Below are 21446 nucleotides of genomic sequence, written 5' to 3' on the forward strand. Positions count from 1 at the left end.
ACTTTCAGTGGTGCCTACGTGTCCAAGAGCCCGAGAACCCCACAGACTCGGCCTCATCGCAGACCAGGGGACCCTCAAACCAGCTCTGGTTTTCTCACACCAAAGACTGGGCTTTCCTATCCCAAGAGTGTGTGTGTGGGGTGTCTCTGCACTTCCCTATAGCCCAGCACCCATCCTCGTGATAGTGTGGTATAAGGACAGTCAAAGTCTCCACGTTTTGCCCTCCCCCAAGTGGCTCTGCCCCATGGATGAGCAGACACAGGCCTACAACTCTACACCAGATCTCACTTTTTCCTGAGATATTAATGGGAATGATGATCCAATAACCCATATTTTGCATCTAATGTAAAATCTATCAAGCTTTTTTCCAAAACAGCCCATTCCAACACCTTTCGTAGTAAAAGTCCTAGGAAGAATAGGAATATGAGAGACACATCTTAACATAATAAAGTTAATTTACAACAGGTTTGCAGCTAACATCAGTGTAAATGTGGAGAAACTCAGAACATTTCCACTGAAATCAGCAGCAGGACTAAGATTGTCCACTCTTTCCAGACATATTCAAAATTGTGCTTCAAGTCTTAGCTTGAGCAATAAGACAACTGAAGGAGACACAATTAGGAAAGAAGTATCCTTATTTGCAGTGATATTATTTTATAAATAAAAGACCCTAAAAATCTGCTAGGAAACTCATAGCTGATAAACAATTTTAATTTTAATAGCAGGGTGCAAAATCAACACATAAAAAACATTAGCCTTCCTATATACAAATGGCAGACCGAGAAAAATATCTGAAAAACGATGATCTCCACATTAGCCTCAAAAATAAAATAACTTCAAATAACTCTAACCATGCAAATTAAAGACTTAATAATAAAAACTTCAAGACATTGAAGAAAACAATTGAAGAAGACATCAGAAGATGGAAAGAAAACCTCTTATGTTGTAGAGTGGAAGGATTAATATGGTAACAAGATCCATAGTACCTAGGGTAATTCAAGAATTGTTGAAGGAATCAGAGAAAGAACTGGAAGAGCTTGAAGGGGCTCGAGACCCCAAAAGTACAACAATGCCAAGCAACCAGAGCTTCCAGGGACTAAGCCACTACCTAAAGACTATACATGGACTGACCCTGGACTCTGACCTCATAGGTAACAATGAATATCCTAGTAAGAGCACCAGTGGAAGGGGAAGCCCTGGGTCCTGCTAAGACTGAACCCCCAGTGAACTAGACTGGTGGGGGGAGGGCGACAATGGGGGGAGGGTTGCGAGGGGAACACCCATAAGGAAGGGGAGGGGGGAGGGGGATGTTTGCCCGGATACCGGGAAAGGGAATAGCACTCGAAATGTATATAAGAAATACTCAAGTTAATAAAAAAAAAAACTAGACTACAAAAAAAAAATCCATAGTACCAAAAGAATTTAATAGATTCCATGCAATTCCCAGAAATTCCAACAGAATCATCTTCACAGAAATTGAAAAACTATTCTTACACTTCGTATGGAAACATAACAAACCTAGGATGGCTAAAACAATCCTGAACAATAAAAGAACTCCTGGTGGTATCACCATCCCAGATTTCAAGTTGTATTACAGAGCTATAGTAATAAAAGAAGCCTGCTATAGGCATAAAAATAGACACATTGATCAATGGAATAGAACTGAACACCCAGATATAATCCACACACAGATGAACACCTGACTTTTGACAAAGGTGCCAACAAATGATGCTGGTCAAATTGCATGTCTGTCTGAGGCAGAACAGAAATGGGTCCATCCTCATCAGCCTGCACAAAAACCAACCCCACGTAGCTCATGTACACTAGACAGACTGAACCCTAAGCAAGAGAACCTGAGGAATAGGCTTGAACTTATTGGAACAAGAAAGGTCGTTCTGCACAGGACACAGATAGAACGGGTACTAAGACCAACAATTAATAAATGGAACTCATTTCAAGATTGATAATATTATTATTTCTTTAGTTTTTATAGTTTAAATCTTATAATATTTGACTATGTATTTTAGTTCATACACGTGTCAAATATTAAACTATAGAGAGGTTTCTGGGCTGTATTGTAGCTTAGGGGTGGAGTATAATTCCCAGAGATTGAAAACACAAATGCTACACCTTAAGTTTGTATTAAAAACTGTGCTGTGTGCCAAGTGTACACGCTTCAGTCACCTCTAACTTCATTGTGCTTCAGTGGGCTTAAATTCAAAATGAGGACCACAAACTATAACAAAAGGAGAGAGCAACAAAAACGCCTGGAAGAGTTGTCCTGACAGGGGATGTCTTTGACTCAGCACACAGATGTTCATCCCTGCATCCCTACTTAAAGCAGGAACATTGCAAAGAGTGGCTAACAGACATATTTATGGTTCTCAGTTCCTGTCATGTGACCTGAAGTTCATGCTCCCATTTTCTCAGTGCACTGTTGGATTGCCTCCTTCCTCCATTTTAGTTCATTCAATTTTGGAACTTCCTTTCACACACCAAAACCTTTATCATTTACAATAGGTTTTCAGAGTGTACCATGTCCCTCAAGTCCCACAAACTCACTATCTGCATTCGTGTTTTCTCCTTCCTTGTTCATTACAATGATTGGAGACATCTGCTTTTCTCAAAGTCAGACTTTAGCTTATTCAGCAAATCTAGGTTCTTCTACTATGGCTCCCAATTAAGATAGCCGTTTCCGACATCCAATTTCTTTCTCCTCCTTTGCTTCCATGTAGTCAAATGACCTTCGACATCACTGTCTGTAGCAAGGAGTTCCCATTTTTTCATTCAAAGATGTATTTGCTTTTATTTGATGTGTCTGTATGTTTCGTCTGTATGTATGTCTGTATGTGTCTATGTGTACTCGGTGTGTATCTGGTGCCCTTTGAGGCCAGAAGAAGGTGTCAGATCTCCCATAAACTACCTGGAGTTACAGTAGGTTGTGAGCTGTCATGTGGGTTCTGAGGATCAAACCTGAAAACTCTGCAGAAGCAACAAGTGCTCTGAACCTGTGAGCCTCTCCATCCCCAAATGTCACCGATCGTAACAAGAAGTAGATCTTGCTCTCATGGGTGTCTCCAGCTTGCCTCATTTCTTTCTCATGACATCTCACAGGACAGTCTGTATTGTTGGTCCTTCAGGCCAGTTCCTCATTTCAGTTCAACCTTATGACAATAGCTATTATCCTCATGTACTAAATACAATGCTCTTCCTGTTCTTACTGTCATAGTCTCTGTTTACACTACCTCTTATTTTTAAACACTTTCCATTTTTTCCTCTGCTTCCATGACAACACATTTTTTCTTCCGACATCCTCAGTGATACTCCATGCTTATTTTCTAGCTCTACAAATGGCCACTTTTTTTATGGATCTTTCTTAGACCCTGATATTCCAGTTCTATCAGCTAAGTTGTTCCCTTCACCCATAAAACGTAGTCAGAAGGTTTACTTTATTTTATTTATTTTTAAAACTACATTGGTAGAGTTGAAGCCTGTGGCTTCCCCACGAATTATGCCAACCTCAATCTCGTTGCTTTTACTTTCCTTTGGTCATGCTGTGTTCCCACTGCACCAAAATTGGCACTTGAAAAATAAGTGATTTTATATCCTTGTTTTTTTTTAAATTCTTCACCTACACTTAGAATTAGATCTCAAATTCAGTTGATTTTGTCTATGAGTACTTGCCAGCTCCTGCCCTGTCTGTTCCACTCTTCCTCTTACTCATCACACTCTGTCTTACAAGACCTTGGACTACCAGCCTAGCATGCCTATTCCCAGATCTCTCCCGTGACCTCTCCCTGTCAGTCAGAACAGAACACAAAATGTCACTTCTCACAGATGTGCGGGCTGCCCTTTCAACCTGAATTGCCCTTTTGGAAAGTCCACTCTTTATTTTCATCAGGACACCCGCTGCTACCTAACATGTTTCAATTCTTCACTTTTTACAGTAAGACAAATTTTGTGAGGCTAGGAACTTGGCTTGTCCAATAGTGAACTCTGGTACCTAAAATAGCATCTGTCAAAAATATGCAGAATAAATGAGTATGCCAATTTGTACACTTTGCCTAAAATCTAGGGACTTATTCAGCCCAAATGGCAGCAGAGATTAGAGAATGGGACTTCTCTAAAATGCTTCTACCAGATTACTATCCACATGAAACCGAGAAACATGAAAGAACCAGGTCCTCATCTGAAAGACTGAAAAATAGCCAGAAAAATACACGAACTAGACAGAGGACCATTGGTTACTGATACTTATGTCTAAGAGTAACAGACATATTAAAAATTTCGTGTGAAACATTTTAAGCAACAGTAGAGATCCGAGTAAGAAAAGAAACCTGATGTCTTCTTTACCAGAGCTGTTTATGTCCATTTGTCTCTCATTTTGGTCTGCCATACATTTGTAAACCTCATCTAAGTTCTCAATTGCTGTAAAAACAAATCTGTCCACATGAATGCCAAAATAATTAGAATGCATCTAAATATGATCCTCTAAGAAAGAGACTAAACAGTCAATTCTTGTTATATCTTTATTACTTAGACACATACATGAGGCAGTTTTATTCTTACTATGATTTTTTTTATATTCAGAAACCACTGTACTTTTCATATTGAAAGTCAGAATATTGGGCCCCTGATACTGAGAGGAGGTATTGAAGTATTGAAGTTGAAGATGCATTCTCTTTTTCATCTTTATTTAAATGCCGAGGCCTTCCTAGATCTATGTGGTAGGCAGTATTCATATAAAATGCCAAATTATGAACAACTCATTATTTATGAGAGACACTCAAAAGAATTATAGTCAACACAAGGGTACTGCTCAAGTAGAATTTTTCATGTTCCACATTTCAAATTTAGGTAATTTTTAATCTTGAGCAAACCATTTGATAGTTATTAATTATGATTATTGTTTAACTAATGAGTATAGAGATGTAAGTAGTTTCTTTTATTTAAAAAGATTCTCTTTTAGTAGTAGAAGGAAACAATCAGTAATAATTCAAGTTTTCATAAACTATAATCACATTTTACAAATTAGTATTTCTCAACTTGTCACCTTTCATCTGTGTTTCCTTTGGATCACAGACTTCTTCCAATACAGAGAATATCTTGGTTTTCAAATAATTGTATTTGACCAACCATCTGACTGAGCCCAGGGACCCCGGTGGAAGAGCTAGGGGAAGGACTGAAGGAACTGAAGGAGTTTGCAAGCCCATAGGAAGAACAATATCAACTAACTGGACCACCCAGAGCTCCCAGGGATTAAATCACCAACCAAAGACTATACATGGAAGGATCCATGGCTCCAGATACATATGCAGCAGAGGATGGCCTTGTCTGACATTAATGAAAGGGAAGGCCCTTGGTCCTGTGGAGGCTTGATGACCCAGCATAGGGGGATGCTAGAGCAGTGAGGCAGGAGTGTGTGAGTGGGTGAGTGGATAGAGAAGCATCCTCAGTGAGGCAAAGGTGAGGAGACAGAGGGGAAGTACAATGGGGAGTTTGTGGAGGGGTAACCAGGAAGGTGTTTACATTTTAAATGTAAACTAATAAAATGATTAATAAAAAACCAAATAATTGTATTTAAAGATTTAGCAAACATGGCTTTAGACTAAGTAGCAACTGTCAGAAGATGAAAAGAGAATCTGTATAGTTGAAGATATGTGCTATGTGAGTTATCAAGAACACATTGTATATGATAAGTATGTGTGCATGTGGATGAGTTTGAGTACAAGTAGGTGTGTGTGAATGAGTGAGCATGGTGTATCTGTATGTATGTGTGTGATGTATTTGTGCACATGTGAGCCTTCCTATATGGAAACTACCCCCTAACTCTGTCATAACCATGGCACTCCTTACAAGGCATCCTCACTAGGAATTGGAAGATAGAGGAGTTGAAACTTGAGCAAATGTCACAGTTACATGGGGTTTGGGGGGCAGCTGACTCAGGTTGTTGTTGTGCTGCAGAAACTGGAGGGTCACCTCGACATCTGTTTTTTGTAATTTCCACATGAAGTTCTTCAGGCTATTCTTAGTTTTATGAACCAGCAAATACATTCATCTTTATCCACTATGGCTATAACAAACCTAACTGATAGTCGCAACTATAAATCTATATATATATATTATATATAGTTTTTATTATTATTTTGAAGAAATAAACACCATTAAAAACTTTTCATATTATAATGAGCCTTTCCACATATGTGTACATTTAAATGTTGGTGCATGTGTGTTTGCACATGTGTGTGAAGGCCAAAAGTCAGTGTTAGGTGTCATTCTTATTTTGGGGACAGGATCTTCCATTAAACCTGGGTCTCAGTGATTCCGCCTGACTGGCTGACTAGTGAGTCTCAAGAGACTCTGTCTTAACTCTCCCATTTCTAGGGTTACTGATTTATGTCACTGTGCCCTATGCACACCCTGAGCCCTATGTCATAGGTGCTCAGGATTCAAACTCAGGCTCTTTTGTTTGTTTGGCAAACACTTTATCAACTGGGCCATCAGCTTCCTAAACACTAAAGTAAGCCATTTATTTCTTTTATGTTTCAAAGTTGGAGATTATTAAGAAATAGCTCTGGCATAGATTTAAGCATGGGTATTATGAGAGAGGCAGAGAAAAATGCTTAAGATACTGTTTTACGCATTCAAGCTAACAGCATGGGTTTCTCAAGAGAGTGTCCAGCTATTTCTCTTAGCTCAATTAAGTCAGTTAATAAATTCTGCATTATCTGGTCTTCATGATAATTTCAGGGGAAGAAATCAAAGCCTGTTCACTTCTGCCACAGGCTAAGAAACTGTGGCTTCAGGGGCTCAATTATCTGAGTCATATAACTGTAAATGACAGGGATTTTGTTAAGCTAGGCATTTTCTTACTGAAACCGTTCCCACATAGAAGATTACAGGAGCGCTGAACAACCACAGTCATTGCTGCACAGGGTGGAGCACTGCCATGCAGGGAGGAGCATTGCCACCTACAAGCTTTCCTTTTGTGCTTTCGTTTATTTTTAAAAATGGAAGTTAATTTGGAGGTCCCTTAAATTTTAAAGACAGAACCAGCTATTCCACTCCTGGATATATCCAGAGAGTGACAGATCCTTTCACAGAGATGTTCGCACATTTATGTTTATTGCTGCTCCATTCATGATAACAAAGGAATGGGACAACCTGGATGTTTATCTATGAGTGGAGGCATAATGAAACTATGGTACGTATATAAAACAGAAGGCGAATCAGCTATAAATAAGAATGAAATGACAGAAATCTCAGAAAACAGGTAGATCTAGAGGTGTAATAATGTGAAGTGACAATTCAAATCCAGGTAGTAAAATGCCAACCAGTGTTTTCGCTCACATGCAGGCAAAGGACGTACTGGTCACTAAGGAAGGTACAGAGATGATTATTTCCACTCAGTCTTCGTTTGTTTTCTTGTAGTGGGTGAATGAATAAAAATGTAGTTGATTATGATGATATAAACCGTAAACGAAACTCCATGGTTGGTCTAGGTGTATAAAAGTTCACTGAGACCTAGAAAATGGCGTTTGGAGAAATGTTTGAATGGCTTTCGTTGTTGCATTGGGCGATCACTACTTAGACTACCCCAGGATGCCACCAAATCTAACTTTAGTTTGACTCAGCATAATTTATATGCGAACTTACTCCAGCTCTGGCAGGGTAAATATCTATTTTTGATTTCTTTTTTACTTATAGGCCTTCCACTTACATTCTCATCAGGTATCTGAACCTTTATTCTGCCCAACTTCCTCTCTGTATCTCTGCTGTTTTCCTGATGGAGACTTCTCGATCAAACAGCAGAGATAGAGTCAAATCTGCATCCAAAATATAAACTCTCCATATCTAAAATATTCTTGGGATGAAATTGTAAAGTTTATAATTTATATTTATGCAAATATAAAATTCATACTTATATTTTATATATTAATTATAACATTTATAAATATTAATTTTTTATTTATTAGTTCTATTCTACTTTGGATATGGTCAACTTGATTTTATTCACTGAGCTCCTCTTTAATTATTTGGTCACATTTTAGTCACACTTTTGGTCACATATTGGCTTTTCTAAAATCACTTTCATTGTCTTTTACAGAGTTCCTAAAGGTCAAGAACTAGCTTGTATTTTTTACTTTACTATTTTATTTATGTTATGTCTTCATACACTATTTTAATATAATATAAGCCCGTTACGGTTTATTATTTTGCCTAAATTTTTACTTCTTAATTGGAAATAAAAATCAAAGCAGTATTAAGTTCAGGTGACAAACAGCGTTGGCTTCTGTCCCTGTGGAAAATTGAAGACTTTTACACTTTTACCTTTTTCTATGGAAAACCAAGCACTGCAGAAGGACCTGGTTGCAGTAAAAAATATTTCTGCTCTTCCAAATCTACTTTTGCTTCTTTTCTCAAAACCTTTGACAAATGCCAGCGACCCTGACTCTTTGTTTTCATCCTGTTATTTAATATCTTTTAAAAGTCAGTTTGAATGGGGCTATCCATTGCAAGGAAGAGACTCCTGACTTACAGTGTCTTTCTTTGTAGGGAGGGGCTTATTGCTTATTTTCCTACTGTAACTGACGATTTAAAAATATATTCCTGTACTGTTAGGATCATATTCCAAATGTCAAACAGTTTAGGTCATTATATATTACAGATGAGATCAACATGGCTCTTCTGTGTGGGAGTAACAAATTTTTCAGAGAAGGGTCTCTTTTATAGACCTTAAATGATTTTATAAGAGGTTTTGAACATGTACAGAGTAAGAGACAGCTAATTTGTTTTTCTTCTATTTAAGTACACAGGGAATATATTAAGTATTTGGTTCTGTCACTTCTATTTCTTGCTAGTTGTTTGTTTTAATTAATAGAATAGATAAAATATGTTAAAGTTTCTTTTCCAATTCTAGCTAGGATACTACTGAATCACAATTTTTCACAGAATTCTTCACAGAAGAATGCACAATTCTTCAATGGCTTTATTTCGCTGACACATTTCCACAAATTTGTGTTGTAACTTCAGACACCTGTCCCTATCTGTTCTGTGTCCTCTCTCCCTACATTCCTTTTCTGACTCACCCAGCTCTTACTCTCCAGAGTGTACACACTTGTGTTTCCCCTTCCCTGTGATAATGCCAACTTGACTGTTCATCCATGTTTGAATAAGTCTGTCTTTTAACTCCCTAAGAATGGAATTCTTCTGTGCATAAGCACTACAGTAGTATTTGGTTTCTATGATACATTATTACACAGTTTTCTCCAAACTCTCCTCCCTCCCTCCCTTCCTCCCTCCCTTTCTCCCATCCTTCCTTTCTTTCTTCCTTCCTGCTCCGCACCCCCATCTTTCTGCTGCCAGATCCTTAGGAGGAGAGACTGATGTCTTCCTAAAGACTATGTAGCAGAGAATATACTAAACAAATAGTTGCTTTACAACTCACTATGTTTTATGCTTTCCCTAGCTGTCTTAAACTCCTTTCTTCGTAGATCTGGCAAAATATTTAAAGATGAGATTGACCTAAAGTTGCTAGCTTTAGAAGCTAAAGAAAGATGATTCTAGGGTAAATAAAAATTAAAACTTTCTTTTAGCATAATTGTATTCAGTATATATTTCAAATATAGCTATTAATTTTAATTGTTTCTTCTTAAAATTTGGAATTTAAATTTACCTCAGCCTCTAGTTTATCAGCCAATCATGTGTTGGTCTGAGTTAAAACCAACAACAATAGCCAAAACCTGTGTTTAATTTTTTAAATTGCAAGAACTATATTCATATTTTGCTTAAACTTTTGTGGTTTAATTAATAAAGTCCTGCAGTACTATAAATTCAGTGCATTGTTTAACATTCAGTGCCAAGTAAAGTGATCATCCAATGTGAAAAACACTATCTTCACAGGATGTAGGGCAATCAGTAGAACCCATTTTCTAGTAGTAACACATCCATTGGTAGGGAGAGTCCAGTTCATTGCAGCTTCTTTCTGAACTGCAACCTGGAGATTTTCCTGGAGGTAACTCATGTGGTTAACAAGATTTCTGGCCTTGACTCAGATCTTCTCTTCAAAGATCAGGATGTCCTATTTATGTTTTGCATTGTTAAAAGTGAAGTAGGTCATTTTTGAAGTAAGCATTAAATATTTCCTAACTTTGAAGCATTTTATAAATACCACAGTTCATAATCTCATGTAAAACAACTGTTTTTATTTTGCTTTGATTAGCACATTTTGCAACCCCATAGGAAGAACAACAATATAAACCGACCAGACCCCTCAGAGCTCTCAGGGACTAAACCTCCCACTCCTTCTTAAAAGGGGAAAAATATCCATAGGAGGGGATATGGAAGCAAAGTTTAGAGCAGCGACTCAAGGAACAGCCATTCAGAGCCTGCCCCACATGTGGCCCATATATATATATATATATATATATATATATATATATATATATCCATAAAAACTAGATTAAGATTGAAGCAAAAAAGTGCATGCTGAAAGGGACCAGATATAGATCTCTCCTGAGAGACACATTCAGAGCATGTCCAATACAGAGGTCAATGCCAGCAACAAACCACTGAACTGAGAACAGGACCCCCTTGGGAGATAGTAGAGGAAGGACTGAAAGAGTTGAAGGAGCTTGCAATCCCATAAGAACAATAATGCCAACCAACCAGAGATTCCAGGGAACCATCAAAAGACTATACATGGACTGACCCAGGGCTCCAACTGCCTATGTAGCAGAGAATAGCCTCGTTGGGACACCTGTGGAAGGGGAAGCCCTTGGTCCTGCCAAGGTTGGACCCCCAGTGCAGGGGAATGTTGGGGGGTAAAGAGGGTGGATGGGGGGAACACCAATATGGGGGAGGAGGAGGGGATGGGGGGCTTATGGACAGGAAATCGGGAAAGGGAATTCCTTTTGAAATGCAAGTAAAGAAATATATCTAAAAAAAAAAAAGAAGAAGCTGCCTCCCATGTAATGTAACCCTTGTTTCATTTTCCCATCCAGAGACCTTCTAATTATTTGATTACTGACAGCCTTCTCTATCTGGGGTCTATCTTCTCCCTTGAGACCATTTTATACCCAAACACAGATTTTTGATTTGTGTTGCTGTTTTTCATACTTCTACAACAGTGTCTGAAAAGGATTTGTTTCAAGGTAAATATTTGGTGAATTAACAGACAAAAAGGGACAAGATGCCCTTGACATGTGAGAATACAATAGAATGGGTCTTGTACAGCTTAAAAGTCATTTATAATGGTCTCCAAAGTTGTGTTCATGTGTGTGTGTGTGTGTGTGTGTGTGTGTGTGTGTGTGTGGGTGTGTGTGTGTGTGTGTGTGCATGCACATGTGCATGTGTGAGCACTTTCATTTACTTACAGTTTGTTTTTCTTTAGGGTATGGTTTTATTTTGTGTTCTTGGTTTTGGAAGATTTTATTGTTGTATTGGGTTTTTGGTTTTGGAGAGAAAACTTAAAGTTGGGTGGGTGGGATTGAAGATCTGATAGGACTCGGAGGAGGAGAAGATATGAACAAAGTGTTTTTAAAATTAAAAATGACTTTAAAGAATAACCTGGGTTCGGTCCCCAGCTCCAAAAAAAAAAGAACCAAAAAAAAAAGAATAAAAATATAACAAAGAATTAAAAACAAAAAGAGTATACATGGAGGGACCCATGGCTCTAGCTGCATATATCACAGAGTATGGCATTATCTGGCATCAATGGGAGGAGAGGCCCTTGGTCCTGTGAAGGCTTGATGTCCCAGTATAGGGGATTGCCAGAACTGTGAAGTGGGAGTGTATGGGTAGGTAGGGGAGCTTCCCTTACAGAAGCGGGGGGCGGGGGATGGGATAGGGGTTTGCAGAGGGGAAACCGGGAAAGGGGATAACATTTGAAGTGTAAATAAATAAAATAGCCAATAAAAGAAACATTTAATAAACCTTTTTGCATATGAAATGCTTATTTATTTATTTATTTATTTATTTATTTATTTATATCCCAAAAGCTGACAACCCTCTCCCTCCCCTCAATGTCTAAGTCCTTTACAAGTAAATGTCAAGCTGACTGCTCAAGCTAGTGATTTACTTAGGTTACTGTCAGGTGCCTCTAACCTTGAACTTCTTTGAGGTGTGGCTTTAGTTACTTCCTAGTCATTTAACAGAGAATGAACTCACAGGAACTCTGGATTTCCTTATGATGACAGTATGCATACATAAAGGTTCATACTTAAAGTTTTTATTGAAATATTTTTACATAAAGACTCACAAAGTCATTGTTTTCTTTCTTTATCTGCCCATGCTAGGTAAGCACTACACCAACAAACTATTCTCTCCGTGTGGTCTCTTTATCATGTTTGTCATAATAATATACTGTTAGTTAAATATGTTAGGCTCAAAATGAATAGATAAAAGCTTAAAATAATTTTAACAAAATTTATTTTAAAATTATATCATATTTCATATTATCTCTTTTCTAAGCAAGAACACGCACACTTGTGTGTGTGTGTGTGTGTGTGTGTGTGTGTGTGTGTTTGTGTAAAAATGTGAATAGGGAACCCCAGAGTTTCACTTTTTTTTTTTTTTTTTTTTTTTTATTTATTTTTTTTATTTTATTAACTTGAGTATTTCTTATATACATTTCAAGTGTTATTCCCTTTCCCGGTTTCCGGGCAAACATCCCCCTCCCCCTCCCCTTCCTTATGGGTGTTCCCCTCCCGACCCTCCCCCCATTGCCGCCCTCCCCCCAACAGTCTAGTTCACTGGGGGTTCAGTCTTAGCAGGACCCAGGGCTTCCCCTTCCACTGGTGCTCTTACTAGGATATTCATTGCTACCTATGGGGTCAGAGTCCAGGGTCAGTCCATGTATAGTCTTTAGGTAGTGGCTTAGTCCCTGGAAGCTCTGGTTGTTGTGACTATTCTTAAGGGATGGGTGTGTACAGGATTCTGTGCTGTCTAGATGGGCAAATTATATCTTTTTTTATCTTTTTTTTTTTCTTTTTTTTTTTTTTTTTTATTAACTTGAGTATTTCTTATATACATTTCGAGTGTTATTCCCTTTCCCGGTTTCCGGGCAAACATCCCCCTCCCCCCTCCCCTTCCTTATGGGTGTTCCCCTCCCAACCCTCCCACCATTGCCGCCCTCCCCCCATAGACTAGTTCACTGGGGGTTCAGTCTTAGCAGGACCCAGGGCTTCCCCTTCCACTGGTGCTCTTACTAGTATATTCATTGCTACCTATGGGGTCAGAGTCCAGGGTCAGTCCATGTATAGTCTTTAGGTAGTGGCTTAGTCCCTGGAGGCTCTGGTTGCTTGGCATTGTTGTACTTTTGGGGTCTCGAGCCCCTTCAAGCTCTTCCAGTTCTTTCTCTGATTCCTTCAATAGGGGACCTATTCTCAGTTCAGTGGTTTGCTGCTGGCATTCGCCTCTGTATTTGCTGTATTCTGGCTGTGTCTCTCAGGAGCGATCTACATCCGGCTCCTGTCGGTCTGCACTTCTTTGCTTCATCCATCTAGTCCAATTGGGTGGCTGTATATGTATGGGCCAAATGTGGGACAGGCTCTGAATGGGTGTTCCTTCAGTCTCTGTTTTAATCTTTGCCTCTCCCTTCCCTGCCAAGGGTATTCTTTTTCCTCATTTAAAGAAGGAGTGAAGCATTCACATTTTGATCATCCGTCTTGAGTTTCGTTTGTTCTAGGGATCTAGGGTAATTCAAGCATTTGGGCTAATAGCCACTTATCAATGAGTGCATACCATGTATGTCTTTCTGTGATTGGGTTAGTTCACTCAGGATGATATTTTCCAGTTCCAACCATTTGCCTACGAATTTCATAAACTCGTTGTTTTTGATAGCTGAGTAATATTCCATTGTGTAGATGTACCACATTTTCTGTATCCATTCCTCTGTTGAAGGGCATCTGGGTTCTTTCCATTTTCTGGCTATTATAAATAAGGCTGCAATGAACATAGTGGAGCACGTGTCTCTTTTATATGTTGAGGCATCTTTTGGGTATATGCCCAAGAGAGGTATAGCTGGATCCTCAGGCAGTTCAATGTCCAATTTTCTGAGGAACCTCCAGACTGATTTCCAGAATGGTTTTACCAGTCTGCAATCCCACCAACAATGGAGGAGTGTTCCTCTTTCTCCACATCCTCGCCAGCATCTGCTGTCACCTGAGTTTTTGATCTTAGCCAATCGCACTGGTGTGAGGTGAAATCTCAGGGTTGTTTTGATTTGCATTTCCCTTATGACTAAAGATGTTGAACATTTCTTTAGGTGTTTCTCAGCCATTCGGCATTCCTCAGCTGTGAATTCTTTGTTTAGCTCTGAACCCCATTTTTTAATAGGGTTATTTGTTTCCCTGCAGTCTAACTTCTTGAGTTCTTTGTATATTTTGGATATAAGGCCTCTATCTGTTGTAGGGTTGGTAAAGATCTTTTCCCAATCTGTTGGTTGCCGTTTTGTCCTAACCACAGTGTCCTTTGCCTTACAGAAGCTTTGCAGTTTTATGAGATCCCATTTGTCAATTCTTGATCTTAGAGCATAAGCCATTGGTGTTTTGTTCAGGAAATTTTTTCCAGTGCCCATGTGTTCCAGATGCTTCCCTAGTTTTTCTTCTATTAGTTTGAGTGTGTCTGGTTTGATGTGGAGGTCCTTGATCCACTTGGACTTAAGCTTTGTACAGGGTGATAAGCATGGATCGATCTGCATTCTTCTACATGTTGCCCTCCAGTTGAACCAGCACCATTTGCTGAAAATGCTATCTTTTTTCCAATGGATGGTTTTGGCTCCTTTGTCAAAAATCAAGTGACCATAGGTGTGTGGGTTCATTTCTGGGTCTTCAATTCTATTCCATTGGTCTATCTGTCTGTCTCTGTACCAATACCATGCAGTTTTTATCACTATTGCTCTGTAATACTGCTTGAGTTCAGGGATAGTGATTCCCTCTGAAGTCCTTTTATTGTTGAGGATAGTTTTAGCTATCCTGGGTTTTTTGTTATTCCAGATGAATTTGCAAATTGTTCTGTCTAACTCTTTGAAGAATTGGATTGGTATTTTGATGGGGATTGCATTGAATCTGTAGATCGCTTTTGGTAAAATGGCCATTTTTACTATATTAATCCTGCCAATCCATGAGCATGGGAGATCTTTCCATCTTCTGAGGTCTTCTTCAATTTCTTTCTTCAGTGCCTTGAAGTTCTTATTGTACAGATCTTTTACTTGCTTGGTTAAAGTCACACCGAGGTACTTTATATTATTTGGGTCTATTATGAAGGGTGTCGTTTCCCTAATTTCTTTCTCGGCTTGTTTCTCTTTTGTATAGAGGAAGGCAACTGATTTATTTGAGTTAATTTTATACCCAGCCACTTTGCTGAAGTTGTTTATCAGCTTTAGTAGTTCTCTGGTGGAACTTTTGGGATCACTTAAATATACTATCATATCATCTGCAAATAGTGATATTTTGACCTCTTCTTTTCCGATCTGTATCCCTTTGATCTCCTTTTGTTGTCTGATTGCTCTGGCTAGAACTTCAAGAACTATATTGAATAAGTAGGGAGAGAGTGGGCAGCCTTGTCTAGTCCCTGATTTTAGTGGGATTGCTTCAAGTTTCTCTCCATTTAGTTTAATGTTAGCAACTGGTTTGCTGTATATGGCTTTTACTATGTTTAGGTATGGGCCTTGAATTCCTATTCTTTCCAGGACTTTTATCATGAAGGGGTGCTGAATTTTGTCAAATGCTTTCTCAGCATCTAATGAAATGATCATGTGGTTCTGTTCTTTCAGTTTGTTTATATAATGGATCACGTTGATGGTTTTCCGTATATTAAACCATCCCTGCATGCCTGGGATGAAGCCTACTTGATCATGGTGGATGATTGTTTTGATGTGCTCTTGAATTCGGTTTGCCAGAATTTTATTGAGTATTTTTGCGTCGATATTCATAAGGGAAATTGGTCTGAAGTTCTCTTTCTTTGTTGTGTCTTTGTGTGGTTTAGGTATAAGAGTAATTGTAGCTTCGTAGAAGGAATTTGGTAGGGCTCCATCTGTTTCAATTTTGTGGAATAGTTTGGATAATATTGGTATGAGGTCTTCTATGAAGGTTTGATAGAATTCTGCACTAAACCCATCTGGACCTGGGCTCTTTTTGGTTGGGAGACCTTTAATGACTGCTTCTATTTCCTTAGGAGTTATGGGGTTGTTTAACTGGTTTATCTGTTCCTGATTTAACTTCGATACCTGGTATCTGTCTAGGAAATTGTCCATTTCCTGAAGATTTTCAAATTTTGTTGAATATAGGTTTTTATAGTAAGATCTGATGATTTTTTGAATTTCCTCTGAATCTGTAGTTATGTCTCCCTTTTCATTTCTGATTTTGTTAATTTGGACGCACTCTCTGTGTCCTCTCGTTAGTCTGGCTAAGGGTTTATCTATCTTGTTGATTTTCTCAAAGAACCAACTTTTGGTCCTGTTGATTCTTTCTATGGCCCTTTTTGTTTCTACTTGGTTGATTTCAGCTCTGAGTTTGATTATTTCCTGCCTTCTACTCCTCCTGGGTGTATTTGTTTCTTTTTGTTCTAGAGCTTTTAGGTGTGCTGTCAAGCTGCTGACATATGCTCTTTCCTGTTTCTTTCTGCAGGCACTCAGCGCTATGAGTTTTCCTCTTAGCACAGCTTTCATTGTGTCCCATAAGTTTGAGTATGTTGTATCCTCATTTTCATTAAATTCTAAAAAGTTTTTAATTTCTTTCTTTATTTCTTCCTTGACCAGGTTATCATTGAGTAGAGCATTGTTCAATTTCCACGTATATGTGGGCATTCTTCCCTTATTGTTATTGAAGACCAGTTTTAGGCCGTGGTGGTCTGATAGCACGCATGGGATTATTTCTATCTTTTTGTACCTGTTGAGGCCCGTTTTTTGACCAATTATATGGTCAATTTTGGAGAAAGTACCATGAGGAGCTGAGAAGAAGGTATATCCTTTTGCTTTAGGATAGAATGTTCTATAAATATCCGTTAAGTCCATTTGGCTCATGACTTCTCTTAGTCTGTCGACATCACTGTTTAATTTCTGTTTCCATGATCTGTCCATTGATGAGAGTGGGGTGTTGAAATCTCCCACTATTATTGTGTGAGGTGCAATGTGTGTTTTGAGCTTTAGTAAGGTTTCTTTTACGTATGTAGGTGCCCTTGTATTTGGGGCATAGATATTTAGGATTGAGAGTTCATCTTGGTGGATTTTTCCTTTGATGAATATGAAGTGTCCTTCCTTATCTTTTTTGATGACTTTTAGTTGGAAATTGATTTTATTTGATATTAGAATGGCTACTCCAGCTTGCTTCTTCTGACCATTTGCTTGGAAAGTTGTTTTCCAGCCTTTCACTCTGAGGTAGTGTCTGTCTTTGTCTCTGAGGTGTGTTTCCTGTAGGCAGCAGAATGCAGGGTCCTCGTTGCGTATCCAGTTTGTTAATCTATGTCTTTTTATTGGGGAGTTGAGGCCATTGATATTGAGAGATATTAAGGAATAGTGATTATTGCTTCCCGTTATATTCATATTTGGATGTAAGGTTATGTTTGTGTGCTTTCATTCTCTTTGTTTTTTTGCCAAGACGATTAGTTTCTTGCTTCTTCTAGGGTATAGCTTGCCTCCTTGTGTTGGGCTTTACCATTTATTATCCTTTGTAGTGCTGGATTTGTAGAAAGATATTGTGTAAATTTGGTTTTGTCATGGAATATCTTGGTTTCTCCATCAATGTTAATTGAGAGTTTTGCTGGATACAGTAACCTGGGCTGGCATTTGTGTTCTCTTAGGGTCTGTATGACATCAGTCCAGGATCTTCTGGCCTTCATAGTTTCTGGCGAGAAGTCTGGTGTGATTCTGATAGGTCTCCCTTTATATGTTACTTGACCTTTTTCCCTTACTGCTTTTAATATTCTTTCTTTATTTTGTGCATTTGGTGTTTTGACAATTATGTGACGGGAGGTGTTTCTTTTCTGGTCCAATCTATTTGGAGTTCTGTAGGCTTCTTGTATGCCTATGGGTATCTCTTTTTTTAGGTTAGGGAAGTTTTCTTCTATGATTTTGTTGAAGATATTTACTGGTCCTTTGAGCTGGGAGTCTTCACTCTCTTCTATACCTATTATCCTTAGGTTTGATCTTCTCATTGAGTCCTGGATTTCCTGTATGTTTTGGACCAGTAGCTTTTTCCGCTTTACATTATCTTTGACAGTTGAGTCAATGATTTCTATGGAATCTTCTGCTCCTGAGATTCTCTCTTCCATCTCTTGTATTCTGTTGGTGAAGCTTGTATCTACAGCTCCTTGTCTCTTCTTTTGGTTTTCTATATCCAGGGTTGTTTCCATGTGTTCTTTCTTGATTGCTTCTATTTCCATTTTTAATTCCTTCATCTGTTTGATTGTGTTTTCCTGGAATTCTTTCAGGGATTTTTGCCATTCCTCTTTGTAGGCTTCTACTTGTTTATTAATGATTTCCTGTGTTTCCCTAAGTGTGTTCATGTCTTTCTTGAAGTCCTCCAGCATCATGATCAAATATGATTTTGAAACTAGATCTTGCTTTTCTGGTGTGTTTGGATATTCCATGTTTGTTTTGGTGGGAGAATTGGGCTCCGATGATGGCATGCAGTCTTGGTTTCTGTTGCTTGGGTTCCTGCGCTTGCCTCTCGCCATCAGATTATCTCTAGTGTTACTTTGTTCTGCTATTTCTGACAGTGGGTAGACTGACCTATAAGCCTGTGTGTCAGGAGTGCTGTAGACCTGTTTTCCTCTCTTTCAGTCAGTTATGGGGACAGTGTGTTCTGCTTTCGGGCGTGTAGTTTTTCCTCTCTACAGGTCTTCAGCTGTTCCTGTGGGCCTGTGTCTTGAGTTCACCAGGCAGCTTTCTTGCAGCAGAAAATTTGGTCTTACCTGTGGTCCCGAGGCTCAGGTTCGCTCGTGGGGTGCTGCCCAGGGGCTCTCTGCAGCGGCAGCAACCAGGAAGACCTGTGCCGCCCCTTCCGGGAGCTTCAGTGCACCAGGGTTCCAGATGGTCTTTGGCTTTTTCCTCTGGCGTCCGAGATGTGTGTGCAGGGAGCAGTCTCTTCTGGTTTCCCAGGCTTGTCTGCCTCTCTGAAGGTTTAGCTCTCCCTCCCACGGGATTTGGGTGCAGAGAACTGTTTATCCGGTCTGTTTCTTTCAGGATCCGGCGGTGTCTCAGGCGCAGAAGTCCTGCCGCTCCTGGGCCCTCCCCCACGGGAGCCCAGAGGCCTTATACAGTTTCCTCTTGGGCCAGGGATGTGGGCAGGGGTGAGCAGTGTTGGTGGTCTCTTCTGCTCTGCAGCCTCAGGAGTGCCCACCTGACCAGGCGGTTGGGTCTCTCTCTCACCGGGGCCAGAGTTTCACTTTTTAGACTTGAAGAACTCACTCTGTAGCCCAGCTTGTTAGTAGCCAAGATGAAAATCCCCGCTGTAATATCTGGATGGAATGCCATAGCCATGTATCAAATACCATGATAGAAGGCTATGCTACGTCATGTACTACTGTGATGGACGTCTGTTTTGTGAGAGGCAATGGCATGTTAATTACTGGATGCAAGACCATAATGTGTCAGTTACTAGGATTGAAGGAAGCTTAATTATGTCCATTCTGAATCTTGGCATTAGGAACTTGGCACTGACAACGTGTCTTTGATTTTTCAGAACTCACCTTGGGTAGCTCCTCAATCTGATTGGCATCTAGATAGAGCTCTTCTAGTGTACGTTCGAAGTTGAAGACCTCCTTGGGCACCTGTTGCAGGCTGCAGTGGGAGTAATCCAACACCGAGATGATCTCTTCCTCGCCACGGAAGCAGCGGCATGGCACCAGGCGGCCGATGAGCTTCCGTTTGGTGGTCATCTCCAGGCACTGCACTGGGAGAGAACACACACAAGTGTTTAGCATTGCCACTCTACACAGGGTATGGAATTATCACACCCTTGAGCCCTGTAACTGCCCTGAGATGTGAAATCAGGCACAAGGCAACTTCCACAGAACTTTTTGCAAGAGTATTACATTTATTCAAAAATAGTCAAATTTCACCACAGAATTTATGATGTTCTTTTGACCCATAGCCAGATTCCATGAATAACTTTCTTGTGGACTGTGATTATTCTACATTCTCAAAACAATGTCTTCATGGAGTCTATGATCTTGGAGCCATAGAACCCCGATTCACACAAAAGGAAAGATTTTTAATCAGGTTAGAAATTCCTAGACAAACCCTGATACATCTCTTTCTTACTACTCTAAGTTAAAATGAGCAAAGGCTTTTCAGACTTAAACAATGATATCACCAACATTAAACATATTTCTACAGGTTTTCATGTCATTTTTCTTCCATGATAAGTTTTTGGGAGCTTTATTCCTCCTGACATCTGTCTTAGTGGTAATCTGTCTTAGCAAATGGTAAGTATTCACCGGCTATAGAGTGACATGTGTGACACTCACACAGGCATGTATGGATGAGTAGATGAATGTGTGGAGCTCTAGCGCTGATTGCTATCAGCTACTGATAACTGGCCCTAGAAACTTCTCATTTTAACTAAAGGATACTCTCCTGGTGCAGGTGCCCTGGGAACAAGGAAGACATTGTTTCTTCACTGTGTGTTCTTTCTCTATGTACATATCTGGAATTCTTTAAGGAGATCTTGACTTATATATTCTTAAATATATAGTATTTTATATTTGTCTTATTATACCTTAATATATAATACATACATATATATGAAATGTCTTATATCTTAAATATATATCACTGTAGTTTGATAACTACAGAATTAGAATTAAATGAATATTAACTCAAACTTTGCATTTTATTTCTTGTTGTTGTTTTTGTTGTGTGTGTGTGTGATAATTAGGAGCCAGTCACTTTTTTTTCCTGTTTTTGAGATGGATCTCTCTTTGGCCTTGAACTTGCTAGGTTGGCTTGCCAGCAAACCAAGGGAAACTCCTGTTTCTGCCTCCCCAGTGCTGAGATTAGAAACCTATGGAAATCTACACCACAAAATCTGAGTTTTTTTTTTTTTTTTTTTTTTTTTTTTTATTAACTTGAGTATTTCTTATATACATTTCGAGTGTTATTCCCTTTCCCGGTTTCCGGGCAAACATCCCCCTCCCCCCTCCCCTTCCTTATGGGTGTTCCCCTCCCAACCCTCCCACCATTGCCGCCCTCCCCCCATAGACTAGTTCACTGGGGGTTCAGTCTTAGCAGGACCCAGGGCTTCCCCTTCCACTGGTGCTCTTACTAGGATATTCATTGCTACCTATGGGGTCAGAGTCCAGGGTCAGTCCATGTATAGTCTTTAGGTAGTGGCTTAGTCCCTGGAAGCTCTGGTTGCTTGGCATTGTTGTACTTTTGGGGTCTCGAGCCCCTTCAAGCTCTTCCAGTTCTTTCTCTGATTCCTTCAATAGGGGACCTATTCTCA

At 39.4% G+C, this 21446-nt stretch overlaps 1 protein-coding gene across 7 annotated transcripts in view; it reads right to left on the bottom strand.

Moving 5' to 3' along the window:
- The window catches only part of Lrrc7 (leucine rich repeat containing 7), a 479249-nt gene that overhangs the window by 266456 nt on the left and 191347 nt on the right, over positions 1-21446 (bottom strand). For all 7 annotated transcript variants that reach the window (XM_087614691.1, XM_087614685.1, XM_087614702.1 and 4 more), the window contains 1 exon segment: positions 19690-19892. In XM_087614691.1, coding sequence (XP_087470817.1) covers positions 19690-19892 — 203 coding nt within the window.

This window comes from Rattus norvegicus, chromosome 2 (assembly GCF_021556685.1).
Source record: "Rattus norvegicus strain SHRSP/BbbUtx chromosome 2, alternate assembly SHRSP_T2T, whole genome shotgun sequence".
Classification (NCBI taxonomy): Eukaryota; Metazoa; Chordata; class Mammalia; order Rodentia; family Muridae; genus Rattus; species Rattus norvegicus.